General features: G+C 45.6%; 1 protein-coding gene across 1 annotated transcript; it reads left to right on the plus strand.

The window, feature by feature from the left end:
* Positions 1-4,366: 4,366 nt before the first annotated feature.
* znf365 (zinc finger protein 365) lies at positions 4,367-20,065 on the plus strand (the record flags this gene model as incomplete). Its single annotated transcript, XM_083650715.1, has 6 exons — positions 4,367-4,748; positions 5,553-5,834; positions 10,784-11,093; positions 11,204-11,375; positions 11,582-11,631; positions 19,885-20,065. The coding sequence occupies 6 exons, from the start codon at positions 4,367-4,369 to the stop codon at positions 20,063-20,065; spliced, it is 1,377 nt and encodes a 458-aa protein (XP_083506841.1).
* Between the last annotated feature and the right edge of the window lie 3,445 nt (positions 20,066-23,510).

A 23,510-nucleotide genomic window follows, 5' to 3' on the forward strand; every position in this document is an offset into this window, starting at 1 on the left:
GTACCAGAGATTTTCATCCGCCATTTATTTTCCCATAGACATTTTGTGAAATGCTTATAAAAAGAGTTTTACTTGGTCAAACCAAACGGTTCAGATATATTTAGAAAGAAGAGATTGCATAACATTTCACTGGGACCAAAACGTAACAAAATTGCGGATTTAAGAAAATCTTTTTTCTGTTTTTTTTTTTTTAAGTTTTGGTTTCTAAATATATCTGAACCGTTTGGTTTGACCAAGTAAAACTATTTTATAAGCATTGTACAAAATGTATATGGAAAAATAAATGGCGGAAGAAAATCTCTGGTACAGTGCTGAAGCAGGAAGTGACGTCACTTTGCCTCTATGATCAGTTGGTTCCAACACACTTCCACAGCAACCTTGCTCTCTGGAATGTTTGACACCTGTAGTTCAAAATGTATTTCAGATTTCACTCATATGTTTAGCCTCCATCAATTAATTTGATGTTCATTTGTTTGATATCTGCAGTTCATTTTTGTACTGTACTTTTTGAATAATTATGTTTGTGTTTATTTTGGCCAAGTAAACAACAAAAATAAATAAAATAAAATCCATCAAATAAGCCAAAAAAAGAAAATAAACTAATATTTTATTACGGTTGTTGATATTGCACTAGTTTCCTAAAAATGCATCTCATACAGTATTGCTCCAAATGTGTAAAATTGAATAGAATTTGTCTTTTTTAGATTATTCATTGTTTTTCTTTATCTGAAACTCATTTCTTATTGCTCTTTCACCTTTGTTTCATGATAAGTCGATCATTTTGGTGCTAGTGGAAGGTAATAACAGAGTAATGTGTGGTAATAAAGAGTAATGCATGGTAATAACAGTGGAAGCTAACACTCATTTCCTTTCCTCTTACAGATTTTACCACAACCGGACCAAGCATTGATCTGAAAAACAAGACCATTAACTGCTGCTGCATTAAACTAATTTGTTTGTTGTTATTTTGGGTGATGAAATTGTAAAATTTGTTAATAAAGTTGAATTCAGTCTTAATCAAGTCTGTGGCTAATTCCATGAGATGTGCAGCATGTAAACTGAGACTGTTGTCTGTAAATCATCCAGTGTAAAACAATATCGGCCTTCACTTTAAGCAAATGTATAGCTACTGTATACTAAGCTTGTTGTGTTCTGTTACAGCAGCAACACACACCGCCATCATAATGGGAAAATGACAGCCACAGCCAATGAGCTGTGTGATGAAGCATCATATTGGTAGGAAATACATGCAGAATACTACATGAATAGTGTTCCCACTGCCAGTTACCACCAGGACGTATTTTCCACGTGATACAAGTTCACTTTTGTGCTGTTCCTGTGAACATGCACAAATGATCTGTCCATAAATACAATTACTGCATATCTGCAATATAATGATCTGTCCATAAATACAATTACAGCATATCTGCAATATAAAATCTGTCCATAAATACAATTACAGCATATCTGCAATATAGCGATAGGGGTATCTGCTATGCAAGAGCTAAATGTCTGTATCTGCACACTTTCAAGTGACAACTTTTGTGATTACAAATTCCAATGTTCATGTAAACACTACAGTACTAATGTGCTGCTTTGTCCTACTACACACAATGGATCAAACAGATCACTCACAGCCTCATTAAATAATTGGGGTAGGCTCAGTGCTTAGCGATGTTGCCTCACAGCAAGAAGGTCCCGGGTTCGAACCCCGGTCCGTCCCAGGTCCTTTCTGTGTGGAGTTTGCATGTTCTCCCCCCATGTTCGTGTGGGTTTTCTCCGGGTGCTCCGGTTTCCTCCCACCATCAAAGACATGTATGTTAGGGTTAATACTCCTGTCAGTGCCCCTGACCAAGGCACTGGCAAAAAGAACTGCAGTTGGTCCCTGTGCGCTGCACTGTGGCTGCCCCACTGTGGCTGCCCCACTGCTCCTATAGTTCTAGGAAGTTTCCTAGTAGAGGATGGGTCAAATGCAGAGGATGAATTTCCCCATGGGGATAAATAAAGGATAACTTAGAACTTAGGTAGGAAGCAGGGAAGAGAACCCTCGTGCATGTTTGGCAAGCTGCCACACTTGCTGAACCAGCTCAGTGGCCTTGTGGTCTGAGTGTCCGCCCTGAGACTGGGAGGTCGTGAGTTCGATCCCCGGCCGAGTCATACCAAAGACTATAAAAATGGGACCCATTTGCCTCCCTGCTTGGTACTCAGCATCAAAGGGTTGGAATTGGGGGGTTAGATCACCATAATGATTACAGAGCGCGGCGCTGCTGCCGCTCACCGCTCCCCCGGGGGATGGGTCAAATGCGGAGAACAAATTTCACACATTGTGTGACAATCAGTGGGACTTTACCTTTACTTTACCTTACATTGAACACACACCTGTCCAGTGTCCAATTTGTAAAGGCTATGCACTCCAGTGAACAGCATTTATCTATATACTGGGAAGAACGTTCTCAATGTTATTAAAACAGTTATTGTCATACAGAAACTTTATTTGTATTGTATAGCTTCATTTAAATGCTTAATATATCGGTTTAATGTGCAAATTTATCAATTTTCAATGGCTTCTGTGTGCTGTAGGCTTGTGCAAAAAGGTTATTTTACTCTGAAAAATGCTCACCGGAAGTGCTTATTGTTGCTCGTCTTATTGTTGCTCACGGAACAGAGGTGTCTTGTTGCTACTGGCGGAACAGAGGTAATTCCGTGCAGCTTGACGACTCTGGTCCTCTCTCCCTCTCTCCTCAATGAATGACATCATGCAGGCTGGGCTGCTGTCTATCTGCGACATGTGATGCTCCGACAGGAACGTTACAGCTCAAACATCTACTGGACTAGACTGGGTAAGCACGCCACATTCATTCCGTTACAGACAATATGATGCAGCTGTCGATCCTGTGAGCTAGCTTACCTAGCCTCGGCTAAGCTAAACGTTAAGCCCTGCACAGCAGCGAGCTAGTTGGCTAATGCTAGGCACTGTTTGTATAACTGACCTGTTACAGTCAATGCATGGGGATAGAATGGGATAATTTCCTTTATATGTTTTGGCTGTGCCAATAATGTCCACCTGTCTTTCTTCGTGTTGGCTGACTGGATACAAAGAAACCAGTGTAGAGCCAGGATCTGTGTTACAATATGTCCACCTGTCTATGTCTATATTTGAGCCTTCTGATTGATTCTGGCATTGGTAGCTCATACTGAGTGACTTAAATGATTGTTGCGTGCAGATGTGTCGAATTGTATGAAGATGATATGCACATTTGTTGTGTTGATGAAAAAGTGTACTAGTGAATGATGCTTTAATCATGTCAATGACAATTTCTGTTTCCTACTGAGCCTGACTAGAGTAGAGCTGCAACAGTTTGTGTTGAATGAATATGGACAGAAATATCTACCGTCAAGTCAGTTAAGACAGCCTTAATGGGAATCAATTGTTTTATACTCTGTCTATTCTAATTCTATTCTATTCTATTATAGCTAAGATGCTGACATTATCTGAACACAGAATCAATTAGCTAGATCAGTGGTGAAATTATCAGTACACAGTAATATTCTTTAGAGAAGTTTAGAAACACAATGAATCAACTGTTCCTCCAAGCCAAGGGCCACCAGAAGGTGTGCTACATCAATGAGCACCCTTAATTTAGTCAACATTTTGCCCACGAACCCTGATTTGATAAGATTTCTGAGAATATTTTGTATTGTTAGGTAACATTTTGCCCAGAATGCCATGACTATATCTGTATTATACACACAGGTAACGTTAGACAGATAACAAGAGAAACTATGATCTACATTCTCTACTTCATGTAAATGGAATAATACTGGCGTTTAACAATTCATCCGTTTTCTGGGGACCCCCTGAACCCTTCAAGGATCCCTGGTGGTCCTTGGACCCCACATTGAAAACCACTGTGTTCCGCTGCCACAAACGATTATTTTGATAATCAACTAGTCACCGATTCTTTTAACGATTAGTCGACTAATCGGATCATAAATTGCAGCTTATCGCACAATTACTCAATCGCTCCGATTACCTATCATCAGCTTCTAAATTTAGCTTGAAGTTGTTTTAGGCAAGTGCTAACTAAAAATAAAGACAATTAAGATGATAATTGACTCAAAAATTAATCTTTTAATGAACCAGCAGCAGCTTCGGGGAACAAAATAAACGGAAAATATGTTTATTTTAGCTCCCAAAAAACATGCGATGACGTCGATTACCAAATATGTTGGCGACTATTTTGGTAATCAACGTCACCGCGACTAGTCGACGTCATCGTGGCAGCCCTGTGTGTTACATCACTATGATGTGTCTCTTCTATTCCACTCTTCCCTATTGTGTTCTATCCCCTGTGCAGACTGAGGGATGCAGCAGAAGTTTTGTTCCAGAGGTTCCGGTTCTTTCCTCCTGGAGAGAAACGGCCAGGCGTGCGGAGCGCTCGGCGAGCCCGCCCCCGCTGACCCCGCCCCCGCCGTTCCCTCCTCGCTCCCGTTCCGCTGCCCGCGCTGCGGAGAGCACGAGCGCTTCGGCAGCGTGTCCTCGCTGCGCGCCCACCTGGAGTACCGCCACTCGTACCGCTCGCCGGACGTGACCGAAGCCCGGAGCTTCAGCATCACCGGGAAACCGCCCGACCCAGCGACAGAGGCCTTCCCCTGGCACGACACGAGCCTGCCAACCCGCAGGGGGCAGCAGAGCGCCGGCCGCACCGCGCTGCACGTGCGCTCGCTCAGCGACTGCAGAGACAGCGGTAGGGCTGTGTCTAGGCAAGAATCTGGCAATGCGATGCGATACAGGGGTTACGACTCTATAGAGAGCCAAAGTGAACGTCACTTCCTGCTTCAGCACTGTACCAGAGATTGCCATCTATTTTCCAATATACTCATTTCGTAAAATGGGTATAAAAAATAGTTTTACTTGTTAAAACCAAAATGACGGTTCAGACATATTTAGAAACAGGAGAGACCGCATGACATTTCACTCGGACCAAAACATAAAAAAAAAATGTGGATTCAAAGAAGAAAAAATCTATTTTTTTAGGTTTTGGTCTGAGTGAAATGTTCTATGGTCTCTCCCGATTCTAAATATAGCTGAACCATTTGGTTTGACCAAGTACAACTATTTTTATAAGCATTTTACGAAATGTCTATGGGAAAATAAATGGCGGATGAAAATCTCTGGTACAGTGCTGAAGCAGGAAGTGACGTTCACTTTGGCTCTCTATATATTGCGTTACTGTAAGCAAGGAGATATATTGTGTTTTTTTTTTTATCTTATTTTAAGAAAACCATAAAGAACTCATCACCATATGCAATACAATGAGTTAAAAAGTTTACTTTTTTAATGCAATCGGAACAGTCAGATCGGCATTTCTAAATTTATTTGCAATCATTCTGAGCAAAGGAATTATTAACATATCAGTAAAACATATCAATGCTTGCAGGATTCTTTCGGTAAAAATAAATAGAAATGCATTTTTTTTTTTTAATTGATAGGCTACAGTGTCACAAAACTTAATATCGCGATACTCAAGTGTACTTTCTTACACCCCTAGACAGCGGCTTCCTCCACTCCTTCAGCTCGGCCAGGAGGCGCACCCAGAGCGTGGGCGTGGGGACGCAGGACGAGGAGGAGGAAGACGAGGAGGAAGAGGATGGCGGGACGGACAATGAAGAAGCGGGGGACGAAGAGGAGGGGGACGGGGGCAGAAGTGAGCAGGATATGAAACTGTTCAGCAAAAAGTCCGATCCGTGCCTCCACCTCCTCAACCACCATCATCTCCCGTTCCCCCCAACCGAGCCGGGCCAGGACCCAGGAGCAGCGCTGGACACTCTGGGTGCGTTGAATTGACTTACATGTTTACGTCCTGATGTCCCTTCATCCAGGTCCAGAGGTTTGTTTGAGAGAGATAGACTCTTTCCTACCAATCTATTCACCTTATTCACCACGCCCACTTTTTCTCTCCTCCGCGTTACCCGCAATTGTATTTGTTCTTCCGGTTCAGCGCTAGTTGGCGGCCAATTTCAAAACAAAACATCACTATAATAATGAATGAAGTTTGGCAACATTCAGAATTAAGCTACACTGCGGCCAACTTCAGTTACATGTTCATAGCTGTAACATGTACATGTTACATGTTACATGTACTGCTGCGAAGAGCCGATGGCTGTAGCCGGTCGGCATTTAACGTTAGTTACAAAAGCACGTCGACGGTTTTCTCACTGCCTGTAGCCTACAGTAGGGTTTGACAGATAGCTAGTCCGACCGGTGTCAGCACAGTATAAACTCAGTCCTCGCTGCTCGTTAGAGATTTCCAAATAGGCGTTATTCTGATAAACTGGTCACGCATATGTTACGTTCTCACCCGAAAAATATTAAAACTTTAAAACAGTTTTTTTAGCTTGAAAACAGCTTTTTGGCAAGTCTAAAAATGGCTACGGTAGGCGTACTCTACTTCTGTGTTTAAAACCGGAAAGACGATTACAAAATGACATCATGTAGAAGCGTCCTTGTATGGGCAAAGAATAAGGTGAATAGAGCTGAACAGTCACGTGACATCTCTTGCTCCGTATATAACAAGTTTTAAGGCTGGAACCAAGCCAACCAGTGACCTACTGAATCATGAGTGACCATAAAACAAAAACAAAAACTAAAGACGGGGGGTTGGAGGAGTTAAATTAGAATTTGTTTTCCCAGTTGTTGTTTTTGCTACAGTGCGCGTCCTGCGTCGGAATACGGACGTTCTGCGGTTGAGAAGATGTAGTGCCAAAGGAAAGGGCTGTTTGACGACGAGTAGCAACGCTGAAAATATTCTAAATATAGCGTACACTTGAACTGATGTTGATTTGTTTAGGTGGCACGGTGGCTCAGTGGTTAACAATGTTGCCTCACAGCAAGAAGGTCCCGGGTTCGAACCCCGGTCCGTCCCAGGTCCTTTCTGTGTGGAGTTTGCATGTTCTCCCCGTGTCCGTGTGGGTTTTCTCCAGGGTGCTCCGGTTTCCTCCCACCATCAAAGAAAGACATGTATATTAGGGATAATACTCCTGTCAGTGCCCCTGGCCAAGGTACTGGCAAAAAGAACTGGAGTTGGTCCCCGGGCGCTGCACAGTGGCTGCCCACTGCTCCTAGCTCTAGGAACGTTCCTAGTAGAGGATGGGTCAAATGCAGAGGATGAATTTCCCCTTGGGGATAAATAAAGGGTAATTTTCTTTCTTTTTTTCTTTCTAAAACATATTTTCCTCCTGGCCCCACTCACAGCAGTACATTGGCTTTGCTTCTGTGCCGTGCAGGACTACTTTCTGCTAGGGGTGTGCCACCTTAGGCACCTCACGATTCGATTCGATTACGATTAAGGGTGCTACGATTCGATTATTAAACGATTACGATTAATCACGATTTTCGATGCATCTTTTTCACCAAACAGGATTTTTTTTAAGCAAGGTATATTTGTCAGTATCCATTAATTAAAGTAAACAAACAAATGTACCTCCATTATCTTCAGTTGCGACTGAAGTCCACGCATCACATGTTACAGCCACCCTGCATGCTTTCTTCAGTGATTCCAGTTTCCAGTACTTCGGTTTTGGTCTCGTTTTACAGTTAAGGAACTGCTTTCCGGGCGAAATACCATATTTTTTGCAAATAAAGCAAAAAAAAAAAAATGCAAACTCACTTTTTTTTTGCAATTTTTTGCAAATCGATAATCGAACATTGTGAATCGATTTTAATCGTCACGTGACTAATCGCGATGCATCGATTATATGATTAATCGGCACACCCCTACTTTCTGCTTCTCCAAACTGGGAGCACGGCGTAGAGATGGTGGTCAGCTCAGCACGCTTAGTGTCTGGTGGAAGTTGAGGAGGTGAAACGAGGAATAATCACGATGATTAATCATGATTACAGTATGAAGCGATGTAATAATGAAGACGATGTGTTTAGCCGTAGCGCTGCGGTAACGCTCGTCCCTCCTCACTGCACCGCAGAGCAGAACTCATGTGTTTAGCTGTAGTAGCGCTGCAGTAACGCTCGTCCCCTCTCACTGCACCGCAGAGCAGAACTAATGTGTTTAGCTGTAGTAGTGCTGCGGTAACGCTCGTCCCCTCTCACTGCACCGCAGAGCAGAACTCATGTGTTTAGCTGTAGTAGTGCTGCGGTAACGCTCGTCCCTCCTCACTGCACCGCAGAGCAGAACTCATGTGTTTAGCTGTAGTAGCGCTGCGGTAACGCTCGTCCCCTCTCACTGCACCGCAGAGCAGAACTCATGTGTTTAGCTGTAGTAGTGCTGCGGTAACGCTCGTCCCCTCTCACTGCACCGCAGAGCAGAACTCATGTGTTTAGCTGTAGTAGTGCTGCGGTAACGCTTGTCCCTCCTCACTGCACCGCAGAGCAGAACTCATGTGTTTAGCTGTAGTGCTGCAGTAACGTTCGTTCCCTCCTCACTGCACCGCAGAGCAGAACTCATGTGTTTAGCTGTAGTAGTGCTGCGGTAACGCTCGTCCCTCCTCACTGCACCGCAGAGCAGAACTCATGTGTTTAGCTGTAGTAGCGCTGCGGTAACGCTCGTCCCTCCTCACTGCACCGCAGAGCAGAACTCATGTGTTTAGCTGTAGTAGTGCTGCGGTAACGCTCGTCCCTCCTCACTGCACCGCAGAGCAGAACTCATGTGTTTAGCTGTAGTAGCGCTGCAGTAACGCTCGTCCCTCCTCACTGCACCGCAGAGCAGAACTCATGTGTTTAGCTGTAGTAGTGCTGCAGTAACGCTCGTCCCTCCTCACTGCAGCGCAGAGCAGAACTCATGTGTTTAGCTGTAGTAGCGCTGCGGTAACGCTCGTCCCTCATCACTGCACCGCAGAGCAGAACTCATGTGTTTAGCTGTAGTGCTGCGGTAACGCTCGTCCCCTCTCACTGCACCGCAGAGCAGAACTAATGTGTTTAGCTGTAGTAGTGCTGCGGTAACGCTCGTCCCCTCTCACTGCACCGCAGAGCAGAACTCATGTGTTTAGCTGTAGTAGTGCTGCGGTAACGCTCGTCCCTCCTCACTGCACCGCAGAGCAGAACTCATGTGTTTAGCTGTAGTAGCGCTGCGGTAACGCTCGTCCCCTCTCACTGCACCGCAGAGCAGAACTCATGTGTTTAGCTGTAGTAGTGCTGCGGTAACGCTCGTCCCCTCTCACTGCACCGCAGAGCAGAACTCATGTGTTTAGCTGTAGTAGTACTGCGGTAACGCTTGTCCCTCCTCACTGCACCGCAGAGCAGAACTCATGTGTTTAGCTGTAGTAGTGCTGCGGTAACGCTCGTTCCCTCCTCACTGCACCGCAGAGCAGAACTCATGTGTTTAGCTGTAGTAGTGCTGCAGTAACGCTCGTCCCTCCTCACTGCACCGCAGAGCAGAACTCATGTGTTTAGCTGTAGTGCTGCAGTAACGTTCGTTCCCTCCTCACTGCACCGCAGAGCAGAACTCATGTGTTTAGCTGTAGTGCTGCAGTAACGTTCGTTCCCTCCTCACTGCACCGCAGAGCAGAACTCATGTGTTTAGCTGTAGTAGTGCTGCGATAACGCTCGTCCCTCCTCACTGCACCGCAGAGCAGAACTCATGTGTTTAGCTGTAGTAGCGCTGCGGTAACGCTCGTCCCTCCTCACTGCACCGCAGAGCAGAACTCATGTGTTTAGCTGTAGTAGTGCTGCGGTAACGCTCGTCCCTCCTCACTGCACCGCAGAGCAGAACTCATGTGTTTAGCTGTAGTAGCGCTGCAGTAACGCTCGTCCCTCCTCACTGCACCGCAGAGCAGAACTCATGTGTTTAGCTGTAGTAGTGCTGCAGTAACGCTCGTCCCTCCTCACTGCAGCGCAGAGCAGAACTCATGTGTTTAGCTGTAGTAGCGCTGCGGTAACGCTCGTCCCTCATCACTGCACCGCAGAGCAGAACTCATGTGTTTAGCTGTAGTGCTGCGGTAACGCTCGTCCCTCCTCACTGCATCGCAGAGCAGAACTCATGTGTTTAGCTGTAGTAGTGCTGCGGTAACGCTCGTTCCCTCCTCACTGCATCGCAGAGCAGAACTCATGTGTTTAGCTGTAGTGCTGCGGTAACGCTCGTCCCTCCTCACTGCACTGCAGAGCAGAACTCATGTGTTTAGCTGTAGTAGCGCTGCGGTAACGCTCGTCCCTCCTCACTGCACCGCAGAGCAGAACTCATGTGTTTAGCTGTAGTAGCGCTGCGGTAACGCTCGTCCCTCCTCACTGCACCGCAAAGCAGAACTCATGTGTTTAGCTGTAGTAGCGCTGCGGTAACGTTCGTTCCCTCCTCACTGCACCGCAGAGCAGAACTCATGTGTTTAGCTGTAGTAGCGCTGCGGTAACGTTCGTTCCCTCCTCACTGCACCGCAGAGCAGAACTCATGTGTTTAGCTGTAGTGCTGCAGTAACGTTCGTTCCCTCCTCACTGCACCGCAGAGCAGAACTCATGTGTTTAGCTGTAGTAGCGCTGCGGTAACGTTCGTTCCCTCCTCACTGCACCGCAGAGCAGAACTCATGTGTTTAGCTGTAGTGCTGCAGTAACGTTCGTTCCCTCCTCACTGCACCGCAGAGCAGAACTCATGTGTTTAGCTGTAGTAGCGCTGCGGTAACGTTCGTTCCCTCCTCACTGCACCGCAGAGCAGAACTCATGTGTTTAGCTGTAGTGCTGCAGTAACGTTCGTTCCCTCCTCACTGCACCGCAGAGCAGAACTCATGTGTTTAGCTGTAGTAGCGCTGCGGTAACGCTCGTCCCTCCTCACTGCACCCGCAGAGCAGAACTCGTACTCGGGCCTGGAGACGGCGGCGGCCTCGGCGGCGGTGCGGCGTCGGCTGGCCAGCGTGCTGCGCGCGGCGGACAGCACCATGGAGCGCCGCCTGGCCCGGGTGAGCAGCGAGCTGGCCCAGACAGACAACCAGCTGCTGTGCGAGCGCGCCCACTCGCAGCACCTGGCCCAGGAGAGGCAGCAGGTGGCGGACAGGGAGCGCGCACTCAGCCGCCAGGTGGACGTAGCTGTCATGGTGATCGCCACGCTGAGAGAGCAGCTCAACGCCTCCGAGAACGAGCTGGAACGACGAGAGAGGTGAACCATCCCAACTGAAGGCTTTTATAGAGGAATATTTCGCCCCAAAAATGAAAATTCTGTCGTCGATCTACTTCCGCGAGCACTAACTCACCCTGTTGTGCGTTCAGGGAGGTGATAACCATCCAGAGGTTCCTGCAGGCGGCGGCCCGTCAGGAGACGTGCGGGAAGGTCCGCATCCAGCGCTTCATCGAGAACCTGCTCAGACGCATTGCCCTGGCCGAGAGGCTGCTGGAGTATTACCAAGGCAACAGCAGCCCGCCACACTGCAACCACTACAAGGTACAACGCACGCACGCACGCACAGGTACAGTATGTGTACAATTGTCCACTCACAAACACGCACTGACTTCAAAATATTACATTTTCCAAAGTTAAACAGCTAGTATTCTGCTTTAGTTAGTAGGTAAAGAGCTGGTATTCTGCCTGTCTGTTTCAGTCTGTGTTGTTTCACTTGCTGTAGTGAAAATCTGCTCTTCCCTCCTCAGCAGCACCAGCAGTCAACTGATAATGGACATCACAGAATCTCTAAAAGCAGGTGACTATTTCCACATGAGCTCATATGATGCGATCCAGGGGCCACATTACAGAAACTCCCTATCTTATGTATTAACTCATTGAGTGCCAGCCACTTTTGGAGAACGGACGCTCCCAGTGCCAGAGTTTCAGAGCTTTTTCAGTGATTTCTCGAGGCCCACATAATATTGTGTGATATTACTATGTAAACACGCACAAAGAACGAGGAGACTCTCTTCTATCATCTGCAAAAAAAAGTTTATTGATCCCATTTTCCGTTCTTTAGTTATGAGCCGGAGAAGATAGCTTGATTTAACCAAAAACAGCAATTTTTTTCTAGAAGCTGAGATAATGAGCCTTTTGTGAAATTAAACATTTCAAGCACATCATTGACTCTGAAGCTAATATTTTCTGATATAATGACACCTCAAAAATAATTTCCTTCAATAAAAGAGTGAAAACAAAGGAATTTTGTTTGGCCAAATAATATGTTTTAGCTGCAACCAGCAGCGCTGGCCCCTGCGTGCGCAGACCCTACACCTTCTTGCTGGTCTTGATTTACTGCTGGTGGGCATCAGATAGCCTATTCTAGCTTGTTTGCTCTCTATGCATCGAGCCTGCTGCTGCCTGGGTCTGTGTGTACTGTCAATGGTTGTATGCTGTAGTGCCCTGCGTGCCCCACCCCCCTCCTCCTCCTCCTCCGTGGTGGGAGGAGTGTCTCTGCTGCGGTTTGCTCTGAGTTTGATCTGCACTGAAAAGTCCGCTGCATCCCCCCGCTTTTTTACAGCGTGTCCCCGGCTCCCAGCTGAGAATAATGTAACTTTTCAGAAAGACGCTGGTGTCGCCGTGTCGGCAACTAAATCATATGGATGGGCTATCGCAGCGGACACGGATGGGGCTCAATTGTGGCAGCAGATGACTGCTGTTCACAGGCACAGCTAACGTTATGCTTCAAGCATATCGATGCGATTTCCGTTTCCTCATGACTTCTTCTCTCTTTTCTCCTGGCCTTTGTCTAATCTGGAGAGCACTGTCGCCACCTAAGGGTTCTGTAAAATAAGTTAGACACATTCAATAGCTCCCATATTGTAAGAGGCGATGTAAGAGGCTTAGATCGACATCCCCCCGTCAAAAAACGCAATTGACGAACATGTTCGTCCTTGGCACTCTACGTTACTAAACGAAATGACGAACATGTTCGTCCATGGCACTCAATGAGTTAAGTTAGGATAGGACTAGTTTAAGACAGGATTTTTTCTGATTTCGTATTACAGAAGCAAATCCTAACTAACTTTAGGAATCCTATCTTATCTTGCTAAATCCTATCTTATGTCTTGTTAGGAAATCCTAAATACTCATCCAGCATCGGTTATCAACTTTTCTGTCTGTTACCCTAGCAACCACTAGCAACAGACACCTCCTCCTTTCTCAACTCGCGGGGGAAGTAGGAGCGCTAGTAGCCTGCTATTAGCTAGTAGGCTAACGATGTGTGTTAACTTGTTGTTGTCGAACATTTTTGAGATTGTGGGGCAATGGACCAAAAACGAAGGGCATTTAACTTCAAGGCAGATGAGTTGGAGGTCTTAGTGACCGCCGTATAAAAGGTTAAAGACGTGCTTTTCGGAAAGTTTTCAGCCACCCTCACGCGGGAGGTGAAAGAGAGGGAATGGGCGAAAATAGCAGAAACCGTCTCTGCCGCATCAGGCATTCCTCCCCCTTGGAAACTGTATGTACCGAGGAGCCAAATTGCTGATGGCTGTTGCTACCTCAGTTAAATTACGTGACATAGCAGGATGAGATATTTTGGATATGTCGGCCACTTCAGATTGAAAATCTCCCTTCACAAAAAACCGAAGTGCATTAAGTTGTACTACAACCGGCAGAGCCCCGTGTCGCCTAGTCGGTCTCTCCAACACAGGTCTCAGCTCCTCGGCTAGCTGCAGTATCATGTCCCGGGGCGGTCTGTAAAACGCAAAACGTCATTCGGGTCCCGCATGAGCCTTTCGCCAAATACATTGCGCCTGTTGACATTTTGTTGGTTTTGCAAATGTAATAACAGCGCAGCCATAATGTAGGTAGGTAGGCGATAAATAGGCTATAAATTATAACGAGATGCAAGATGGCTGTTGTTCCAGTTGAAAATAGCGTAAATTAGTTAGGACAGCATAGCTGGCATCTTAAAGTTAGGAGAGCTTTTTTAAGATTTTGGGGAGTTGGGACGCTTCTGTAATACGCTTTTCCCATTTTAAATTAGGATGAGAATATTGACTTAGGAACTGTTGTTCTGTAATGGGTGTTTTCCTAAATCAAGTCCTAACTCTAATTACCATGGTTACCAATCATTTAGGATAGGATTTGGAATTTAGGAAGTTTCTGTAATGTCGCCCCAGTCCTGTAACTCAGAGGGTTTAAAGGATGGGTTTTCCGTGGGGGATATGAATATATATTAAATCTCACGCCCCTAAGGTTTTCGAATCCGTTGAAATTTTTGAAATTGGTTGTTTACAACCAGAGATATCAAGCATCTCTCACATTATTTCCATGTCGCTCTGACGCAAAACGCGTCAGAGCGACAATCCCCGCCTTGCGGAAGTCGTGCACCTATGAACTACAACTGTTGTTGGCCATGGTCCCGCCTCTAGAGGTCCTCCACGCCCCTTCAGAGGCCTTGACAAAAACAAAAAGACAGCCATCTTTTTCCACCACTAGCCTACTGTAGCTAGGTTAGCTTCCCATAGTTCCTTGCAAAGAGACCATATCTCGGGAACGGAAGCACTAATAGACACGGGACTGGCGGCATTGGAAAGATCGTCAAATTTTACATCTAGTAGTAGGTGGGTTGAAGTAACGAAATCAATGCTGAGCAATGTACCCGTTTTTACACATTTTTACAGAAAATAGTTACAACATCAGATGCGCGTAACTCCTCCGAAAATGCCTTAAAATGCATGAATTTTTTTTTATGAAGACATCTCCCGACATATATACTACCGTTTACATTTGGTGCAATTTGGAGGCAATTTTATTTTCGATTTATTTCTTCTTCTTTGTATCTTTTATTGTCGAAGCCTTCTTCTTCTTCTTCTTTGAGTTTTATGGCGGTTGGCAAACATATATGTGCATTACCGCCACCTACTGGAGTTTGATATCAGCCAAATGCCTGAGGGGTGGGCATGAAAACGAAGGCCACGCGAGCCCAGTGCATTGTGGGAAATGTAGTATTTCGAGTCCCCGCACCCGCACCTCCCCCCCACCACTCCCCCCCACACACAGAGTGGATTTCGGTTGATATCTCTGTGAGTAAACCACCAATTTCAAAAATTTCAACGGATTCGAAAACCTTAGGGGCGTGAGATTTAATATATATTCATATTCCCCACGGAAAACCCATCCTTTAAATAGGACAGGAAACATTTGATCTGAGAGATTTCACCTCAGACAAGACAGGACACTGAAATTTACCTAGATTTGCTAGAACAACATTTCACCTTTTCGCCAACTAAGGTGCTGCTAGATGATGTCAGTAGGTTGAATTCTAACAGGCTCACAGCATAATTATGCTGTTGTGTTTCTGACGTGGATTGTGGTCGTTTTGATTCATCAAAACATTAAAAATCCTTCCAACTGTACTGTACAGTCAACCTAGTGACATCATCTAGCAGCGCCCTGATATGATTCGATGCGTGGATTCGATGCGTGGTATGGAGACACACAAATGTTTCTAGCAATGGCATCATTTGCTTGCTAGAATGTCAACAGAAAAAATGTCAATACAAAGTGCAAATGATGATGGAGCTGATATCACCATTAATGGTCCTGAACCACGATATATTTTTGTATTGCGATATATTCCATTTCGACGCATCGTTCCATCCCTATCTAATAGTGGAAATCCCAGATCCAAATCACCACCAAAGAATAGCCGCGCAGTGATGTGCATCCCTGTGTGACCGGTGGAGGTTATGCAGCCATTGTGCAGCACCGCAAATTCGGCCATTACTCGGCCCGAATTAACAAATTAAAATATCCGGCTCTGTTAGGTCACCCGCATGGCTGCTCTTTACACTTCCTGAAAGACTCGGCGCCATCGCACGTAAGATGTCATAGCTGGGGCCGAACACAATTTCTACTCACTCACTCACTCACTCACTCACTCACTCACTCACTCAGAGACACACACACACACACACACACACACACCTACACACACGCGTGCAGACTTCACATTCTTATGATAGGATTGCTCTGTCTCGCAAGGACAATCTATTCACCAACATTTTATGGAAGTCCGTTCATACGTTTTATGGATATCTGACAGACAGATGAACGGAGGAGCTACAGCTCACTAATTGAAATCGGCCCCAGAAAACCCGATGCGTCAGGGCATACGATGGGTCAGGGCATATGATGCGTCAGGGTATATGATGCGTCAGGGCATATGATGGGTCAGGGTATATGATGCGTCAGGGTATATGATGCGTCAGGGTATATGATGGGTCAGGGCATACGATGGGTCAGGGTATATGATGCGTCAGGGTATATGATGGGTCAGGGCATACGATGGGTCAGGGTATATGATGCGTCAGGGTATATGATGCGTCAGGGTATATGATGGGTCAGGGCATACGATGGGTCAGGGTATATGATGCGTCAGGGTATATGATGCGTCAGGGTATATGATGCGTCAGGGCATATGATGCGTCAGGGTATATGATGGGTCAGGGCATAAGATGCGTCAGGGTATATGATGCGTCAGGGCATACGATGGGTCAGGGTATATGATGCGTCAGGGTATATGATGGGTCAGGGCATATGATGCGTCAGGGTATATGATGCGTCAGGGTATATGATGCGTCAGGGCATAAGATGCGTCAGGGTATATGATGCGTCAGGGTATATGATGCGTCAGGGTATATGATGGGTCAGGGCATATGATGCGTCAGGGTATATGATGCGTCAGGGTATATGATGGGTCAGGGCATATGATGCGTCAGGGTATATGATGCGTCAGGGTATATGATGCGTCAGGGCATAAGATGCGTCAGGGTATATGATGCGTCAGGGCATACGATGGGTCAGGGTATATGATGCGTCAGGGTATATGATGGGTCAGGGTATATGATGCGTCAGGGCATATGATGGGTCAGGGTATATGATGGGTCAGGGCATATGATGCGTCAGGGCATACGATGGGTCAGGGCATACGATGGGTCAGGGCATAAGATGGGTCAGGACATATGATGGGTCAGGGCATACGATGGGTCAGGGCATACGATGGGTCAGGGCATAAGATGGGTCAGGACATATGATGGGTCAGGGCATACGATGGGTCAGGGCATACGATGGGTCAGGGCATACGATGGGTCAGGGCATACGATGGGTCAGGGCATACGATGGGTCAGGGCATACGATGGGTCAGGGCATAAGATGGGTCAGGACATATGATGGGTCAGGGCATACGATGGGTCAGGGCATACGATGCGTCAGGGCATATGATGCGTCAGGGTATATGATGCGTCAGGGTATATGATGCGTCAGGGTATATGATGCGTCAGGGTATATGATGCGTCAGGGTATATGATGCGTCAGGGTATATGATGCGTCAGGGTATATGATGCGTCAGGGTATATGATGCGTCAGGGTATATGATGCGTCAGGGCATATGATGCGTCAGGGTATATGATGCGTCAGGGTATATGATGCGTCAGGGTATATGATGCGTCAGGGCATATGATGGGTCAGGGCACACAATGGGTCAGGGCATATGATGGGTCAGGGCATAAGATGGGTCAGGGCATATGATGGGTCAGGGCATATGATGCGTCAGGGCATACGATGGGTCAGGGCATACGATGGGTCAGGGCATAAGATGGGTCAGGGCATAAGATGGGTCAGGACATATGATGGGTCAGGGCATACGATGGGTCAGGGCATACGATGGGTCAGGGCATAAGATGGGTCAGGACATATGATGGGTCAGGGCATACGATGGGTCAGGGCATACGATGGGTCAGGGCATAAGATGGGTCAGGGCATAAGATGGGTCAGGGCATAAGATGGGTCAGGGCATAAGATGGGTCAGGGCATACGATGGGTCAGGGCATACGATGGGTCAGGGCATAAGATGGGTCAGGGCATGCGATGGGTCAGGGCATACGATGGGTCAGGGCATAAGATGGGTCAGGGCATACGATGGGTCAGGGCATAAGATGGGTCAGGGCATGCGATGGGTCAGGGCATACGATGGGTCAGGGCATAAGATGGGTCAGGGCATACGATGGGTCAGGGCATGCGATGGGTCAGGGCATACGGTGGGTCAGGGCATACGGTGGGTCAGGGCATAAGATGGGTCAGGGCATACGATGGGTCAGGGCATAAGATGGGTCAGGGCATAAGATGGGTCAGGGCATACGATGGGTCAGGGCATAAGATGGGTCAGGGCATACGATGGGTCAGGGCATGCGATGGGTCAGGGCATACGGTGGGTCAGGGCATACGATGGGTCAGGGCATAAGATGGGTCAGGGCATACGGTGGGTCAGGGCATACGGTGGGTCAGGGCATACGGTGGGTCAGGGCATGCGATGGGTCAGGGCATAAGATGGGTCAGGGCATACGGTGGGTCAGGGCATAAGATGGGTCAGGGCATATGGTGGGTCAGGGCATACGAGCGGTCTGTGAGTGGGAACCTCGGCCAGAAGGCCACAGAGAAGCTGCTGAATCTTTCAACAGATCAGCTGTGTTGTCTGTCAGATTCCTCTGTCACCCTCATGAATAATGCATCGCTCTACATCAGACGCTTTGTCCTTCCATTCAGTCACTCGAGTGGGATTACCGCCGTCTGTCTGCCTGAGTTCTGGATTTGGTCTCACAAGTCATCACAATTGTCACTCGAATCGGACTCAAGTCCATCTGGTACTGCTCAGCTAATAATAATTATAATAAACTTGAATTTTATAGCTAAAAGCAGTGGTCACTTACAAAGTGATTCAATATTGATTACCAAGTGTTTGAATATTGATGACTCAAGCTTGGACGCTGAAGACTTGAACTTTATCTCACAACACAATGCCTGGGAGTGACAACTGCTTAGTTTTGGTTTATTTGAAATCACAAATTAAATGAGCGAAATCAAGAGCTTGAAGTCATCGTGACAAATATTAAACTAACTTTTAATGTGACAGATGTACATTTGTGTGGATTTTTTTTTTTAATTCTAACATGCCTTAATTCTAGCATGCCTTACTGGTTACTCAGACTTGGACTTGAGACGTGATCTTGGTGAGTTGGACTCAGATGTGAACATTGAGGGTTTGGAACTTGACTTGGACTCGAGGTTTGGTGACTTTACCAGAGACCTTTAATATAGATAGAGACAGGCCAAATTCCAGTCACTTCCTGTATCTGTGCGACGGAGGTTTCGCCACTGCCACGCCCACTTAGGAGACTGGTCAGCCAATGAAGTGTCATACAGCCTGTGGGAGAGAATTTAAGTTCCATTGGCCTCGTAACTCCTGGCTTAATTATTATTTTGATGTCACGACTGGTTTTCTGGTCACAGGTCTCTTTTGGCTTGAGATGCTGTCTGGTTAATGTGGATGAAGAATGATGTTATTGATAGAAATTCCAATCTACAATACTGCCAATCATACACGTTTTCATACAGCCAATCACAAGCTGATAACCACGCCCATTTAGGAGACAGGAAGAGTACAATTTCTTACCATAGAGCTCAGCAGTCACGTGAAAATTAACAAGCGGGGGGAGAAAAAAAAAGAAGGATAAGTATTTTTCTAAAAGTCTATGGAGAAAATGAATGGGGAACTCACTTCCGGGGCTTGAAACATCACGGAAAGTCAGGTGACTCTTGAGCTCTATTGGTGGAGCGTGGAGTGGGGTGTCTCTATCTCAGGGGTGGGCAACATGTTTTTCCAGAGGGCCACACTGACTTACATCAAGTAAGCGAAGGGCCACACATTGGAGATTATACCTGCCAACACTCCTGATTTTCGTGGGAGTCTCCCTATTTTTAACCCTCTCTCCCGCTGTGATTGGCCAGAATGACATGAACATTTGGACACTTATTCAGCGCTGGGTATCTTGCATGTTGCGTTCAGGTGCACTGTAAAAAAAAAAAAAAAAAAAAAAAAAAAATGCAATTCCATCGCGGGCCACAGGGGGCGCCCGCGGGCCGCATTTTGCCCGTGTCTGCTCTATCTATTGTGACCGTCTCTGACTTTACTACAACGCTGTCTGACACCAGTTGTTGCTTGCAGGTCAGCGGGGGGGCAGCTGTCCTCCTCCCAGTTTGGAGGCCGTCCGCCGTTCTCCAAACCGGACCGGGACCGGGAGCACCGGGAGCGCCTGGCCCAGTCGTCCCGGCTCTTCTGCCGACCCGAGCACAGAGACGACATCTGGAACCACGAGCGGCGCCGCTCCGCCGGGTACGAGGCCTAGACCTGTACACACAGACACCAGGGAGGGGAGGGGAGGCGTCAGAGGGCTGGAGGGGAGGGGGGAGGGGAGTAAAACTTGACTTCACAATGACCTTAGTCCAGCGTGTTAACCTATGGAAATGTACTGTAGGTAGGAAATAAGGCTGTGTTCACAACCAAGCGTGTTCTGATCGGTTGCTCTGAGATCTGCAGCGTTGCTTCAGTTCAGCTGGTTTGTCCAGGTGAGAAGTACGATGACCTTTGAACTCTGGTGGCAGCAAATAACGGCGCAGAGAGTCGTCCTCAACAGCCGAACAAACTAGGGTTGGGAATCAGAGACTAATTCACGATACATTACTATAACGATACTTGCCCTCGATAACGATGGTATCACGATACAGCGATTCTGTGATACAAGATACATTACAAGAAATTTAATCTATGATACATCACGATATCTGTAACTGAAGAGGGAAAAATACCCCTAAAAAGGCAAGAAAGGAGGAAATATATATATTTATTAACAGAATTGACATGAAACAATGCGCAACAAAGTGCAGACTGCACAGTGCCTCTTCAACACACTCTGACTGCAGCTTGTCCACAACTCCACATGTCAAGTTAACGTGTTTAAAGGAAGTTAAAAAGTTTAAAGGCAGGATACAAAATAATGCCTCACTAAAATCTTTTCAATCTGTGCAAATAAAGCTGACAGAAAACACTTCAAAACAAACAAACCAACAGATAAATTATTGCTTAAAAAATACACATTTAAGGATCAGGATAAATGTCACGATATGGTATCACGATATGGCGCTGGTGTATCGATTAATGTATTGGAAGAGGATCACGATCGATATTTCGATATTTTCTCCCACCCTCAGAATTAAGTCTGGACAGTCTGCACATTATTCAGATATTTCTTTGTGCGTTCTTAACTGCTGTGAACACCAGAGAAGAAGAAGCAGACAAGTCTTCTATTGGATTTGCTGCATTGCTTGTAATTGGTCAGTGGGAACCTAAACGAACACACACAAAAGCAACAAAGTAAACTTTTCCACTCTGGTTAGACCAAAGAAAAACACATGTTCGTACCCTAATTGTGCCTAAATACTATAATTTGCATACAAGGGTGTAAGAGCACAATGTTGCTGCTTTTTTTAATCAACATATTTCTTGATTTCTTCAATAAATAAATAAATGAACAAATATAAAACGTATACACTTAACAGGCAATGATACAGTAGGCAATCCATTTGACACAGGGCAGTGACTAAAAAAAGTATTTCTTAATCATGTATGAGGAGAGAACACATTGGCCTTACATTGTGTTCTTACCTGTTGTAAGTACATTACATACATAATACATACTATATATATATATATATATATATATTATATATATATATATATATATATATATATATAGTATATATATATATATTTATATATATAGTATATATATATATATATATATATATATAGTACATTATATATATATATATATATAGTACATTATATAGGGAGATGTTCCAGTAATAATGATCAAAACAGTCTTATTGAACTTTTTCATAGGTTATTACACTGAAATAAAGCCACTGTGAAGTCTTACACGAGGTACTTTATCAACAGGGGGAGTGGGGGGTCAGTTTACTTTCAGTATTCAAAATATTTATATATTTACAACAGTAGTATTAGTGGTAGTATTATTACCATAAGTACGGTAGTCCTTACTGTATTATAGCACTTTGTAAAGGATAGTAGGTCACTTCAGTTCTTGGTTGACCTCCTTGTTTTAGAGACATTTAATGATAATCAGATCATGCTGTTTTATCCCACGACACTAGAACTCTTCATACCGGATGAAGGATTTCATTGCACATTAGTTATAAGAATCTTTCCGTTTTCATTCGTGGAATTTGTAAGAAAATGCACTTGCTGGCTTTGGGACGACTGACAGTAAGTTGACCCCGGTGATGTCGATGACGCCTCCTCTCCTTTACAATATATTACCTTTATCTTCAAGGCACACAAAACCACGGCCCCCCGGTCTGTCCAGTCATCTGACGTCTGTCTGTGCTTTCTGGCCCCGAAGTGAATGGTCATTGCACACACACTAGCTACGCACATACACAGGTCAGGCATGGCAGGCTGCTGTCCCTTTCTCACACTCTGTGCCAGAAATCTCCACTTCACTAGCACTTACATACACCAAACGTTCCAGTTATATTCCTATCTATATTCTGAAGGGGAAAAAAAATAATACTTTGATTTTTTCATAAATCATTATTATCTGATGTATATAACATTTTATTCCTAAAAACATTGTTTTCCTTTTAATACTGTTGACAGTATTTTCTGATTTATGGATTGCTAAAAAGAGAAATGTATTAAAATCAGCGCGTTCATCATTTGCATATTTGAACATAAAATGTCAGAAAACGTGTAATACAAAAAGAGATTTGTCTTAACATAAGTAATCAACTGGGGAAGTTTCATGTATTGGTTAACATGTTTACCCTATTCACCTGCCATGTCAAGTTTCGGCATTTAGCTGACACTCCCATACATTCAGGAGGTGTCTCGTCATAGACGCGTGTCGCATGGTCAATGGGTCAGCATGGGGGAAATCCCCCCCGTTCTCCCCATTCAGCATACTGTAGTTAGCATTTAGCTGCTAGCCAAGCCCAGGCAGACAGGATCGGGGATTCAACGCCCCGCAGTAAACGCACATCTGAACCGACGTCTATGTACCTGCTCTTGAATCCCCAATCCTGTAGTGTAGAGCCGCAGCACCTTCCGCTGGTGAGTCAGCCCATTGAGATATATGGGGGGTTTCCCCCACCATCCACCATTCATTCTACTGACACGACGACACCGGAAGTAACGTCTTGTGGGCGTTTCTACACAGACCGACTGTATCTATTGGCTGGTGACGGGTTCAGATCAGTGACTTTTCCATTACATTACTGTCTTTTTAAGAGACTCTTTAAGGGTTTTGGGAGATTGACCAACTTGGCTGTTAAACATAGACATCAATAACACCCATGTGTCCTCAGTAGATCGCTGGCTCCGGTGCTCCATGCTAACACTTGAACGCAGAGGTGTGACCAAGTCAGCTTTTCTCCAGTCCCAAGTCACTCTCAACAAGTCTTGAGGCACAAATCAGCTCAAGTCCCAAATCTAAATGTAGAACACCGAGTCAAATCCATGCCATTAATGTCAAGTCTCAACTCAAGTCTAAATGTAGAACACCGAGTCAAATCCATGCCATTAATGTCAAGTCTCAACTCAAGTCTAAATGTAGAACACCGAGTCAAATCCATGCCATTAATGTCAAGTCTCAACTCAAGTCTAAATGTAGAACAGCCAGTCAAGTCAGAACATATCAAGAGTCCAGTATCAATTTAAGAATGAAACTTGGTAAGAGCATTATCAGTTTGAATTAGATCATCAGTTTCAACTTC

This window comes from Poromitra crassiceps, assembly GCF_964638095.1.
Source record: "Poromitra crassiceps genome assembly, chromosome: 14".
In the NCBI taxonomy this organism is placed as follows: Eukaryota; Metazoa; Chordata; class Actinopteri; order Beryciformes; family Melamphaidae; genus Poromitra; species Poromitra crassiceps.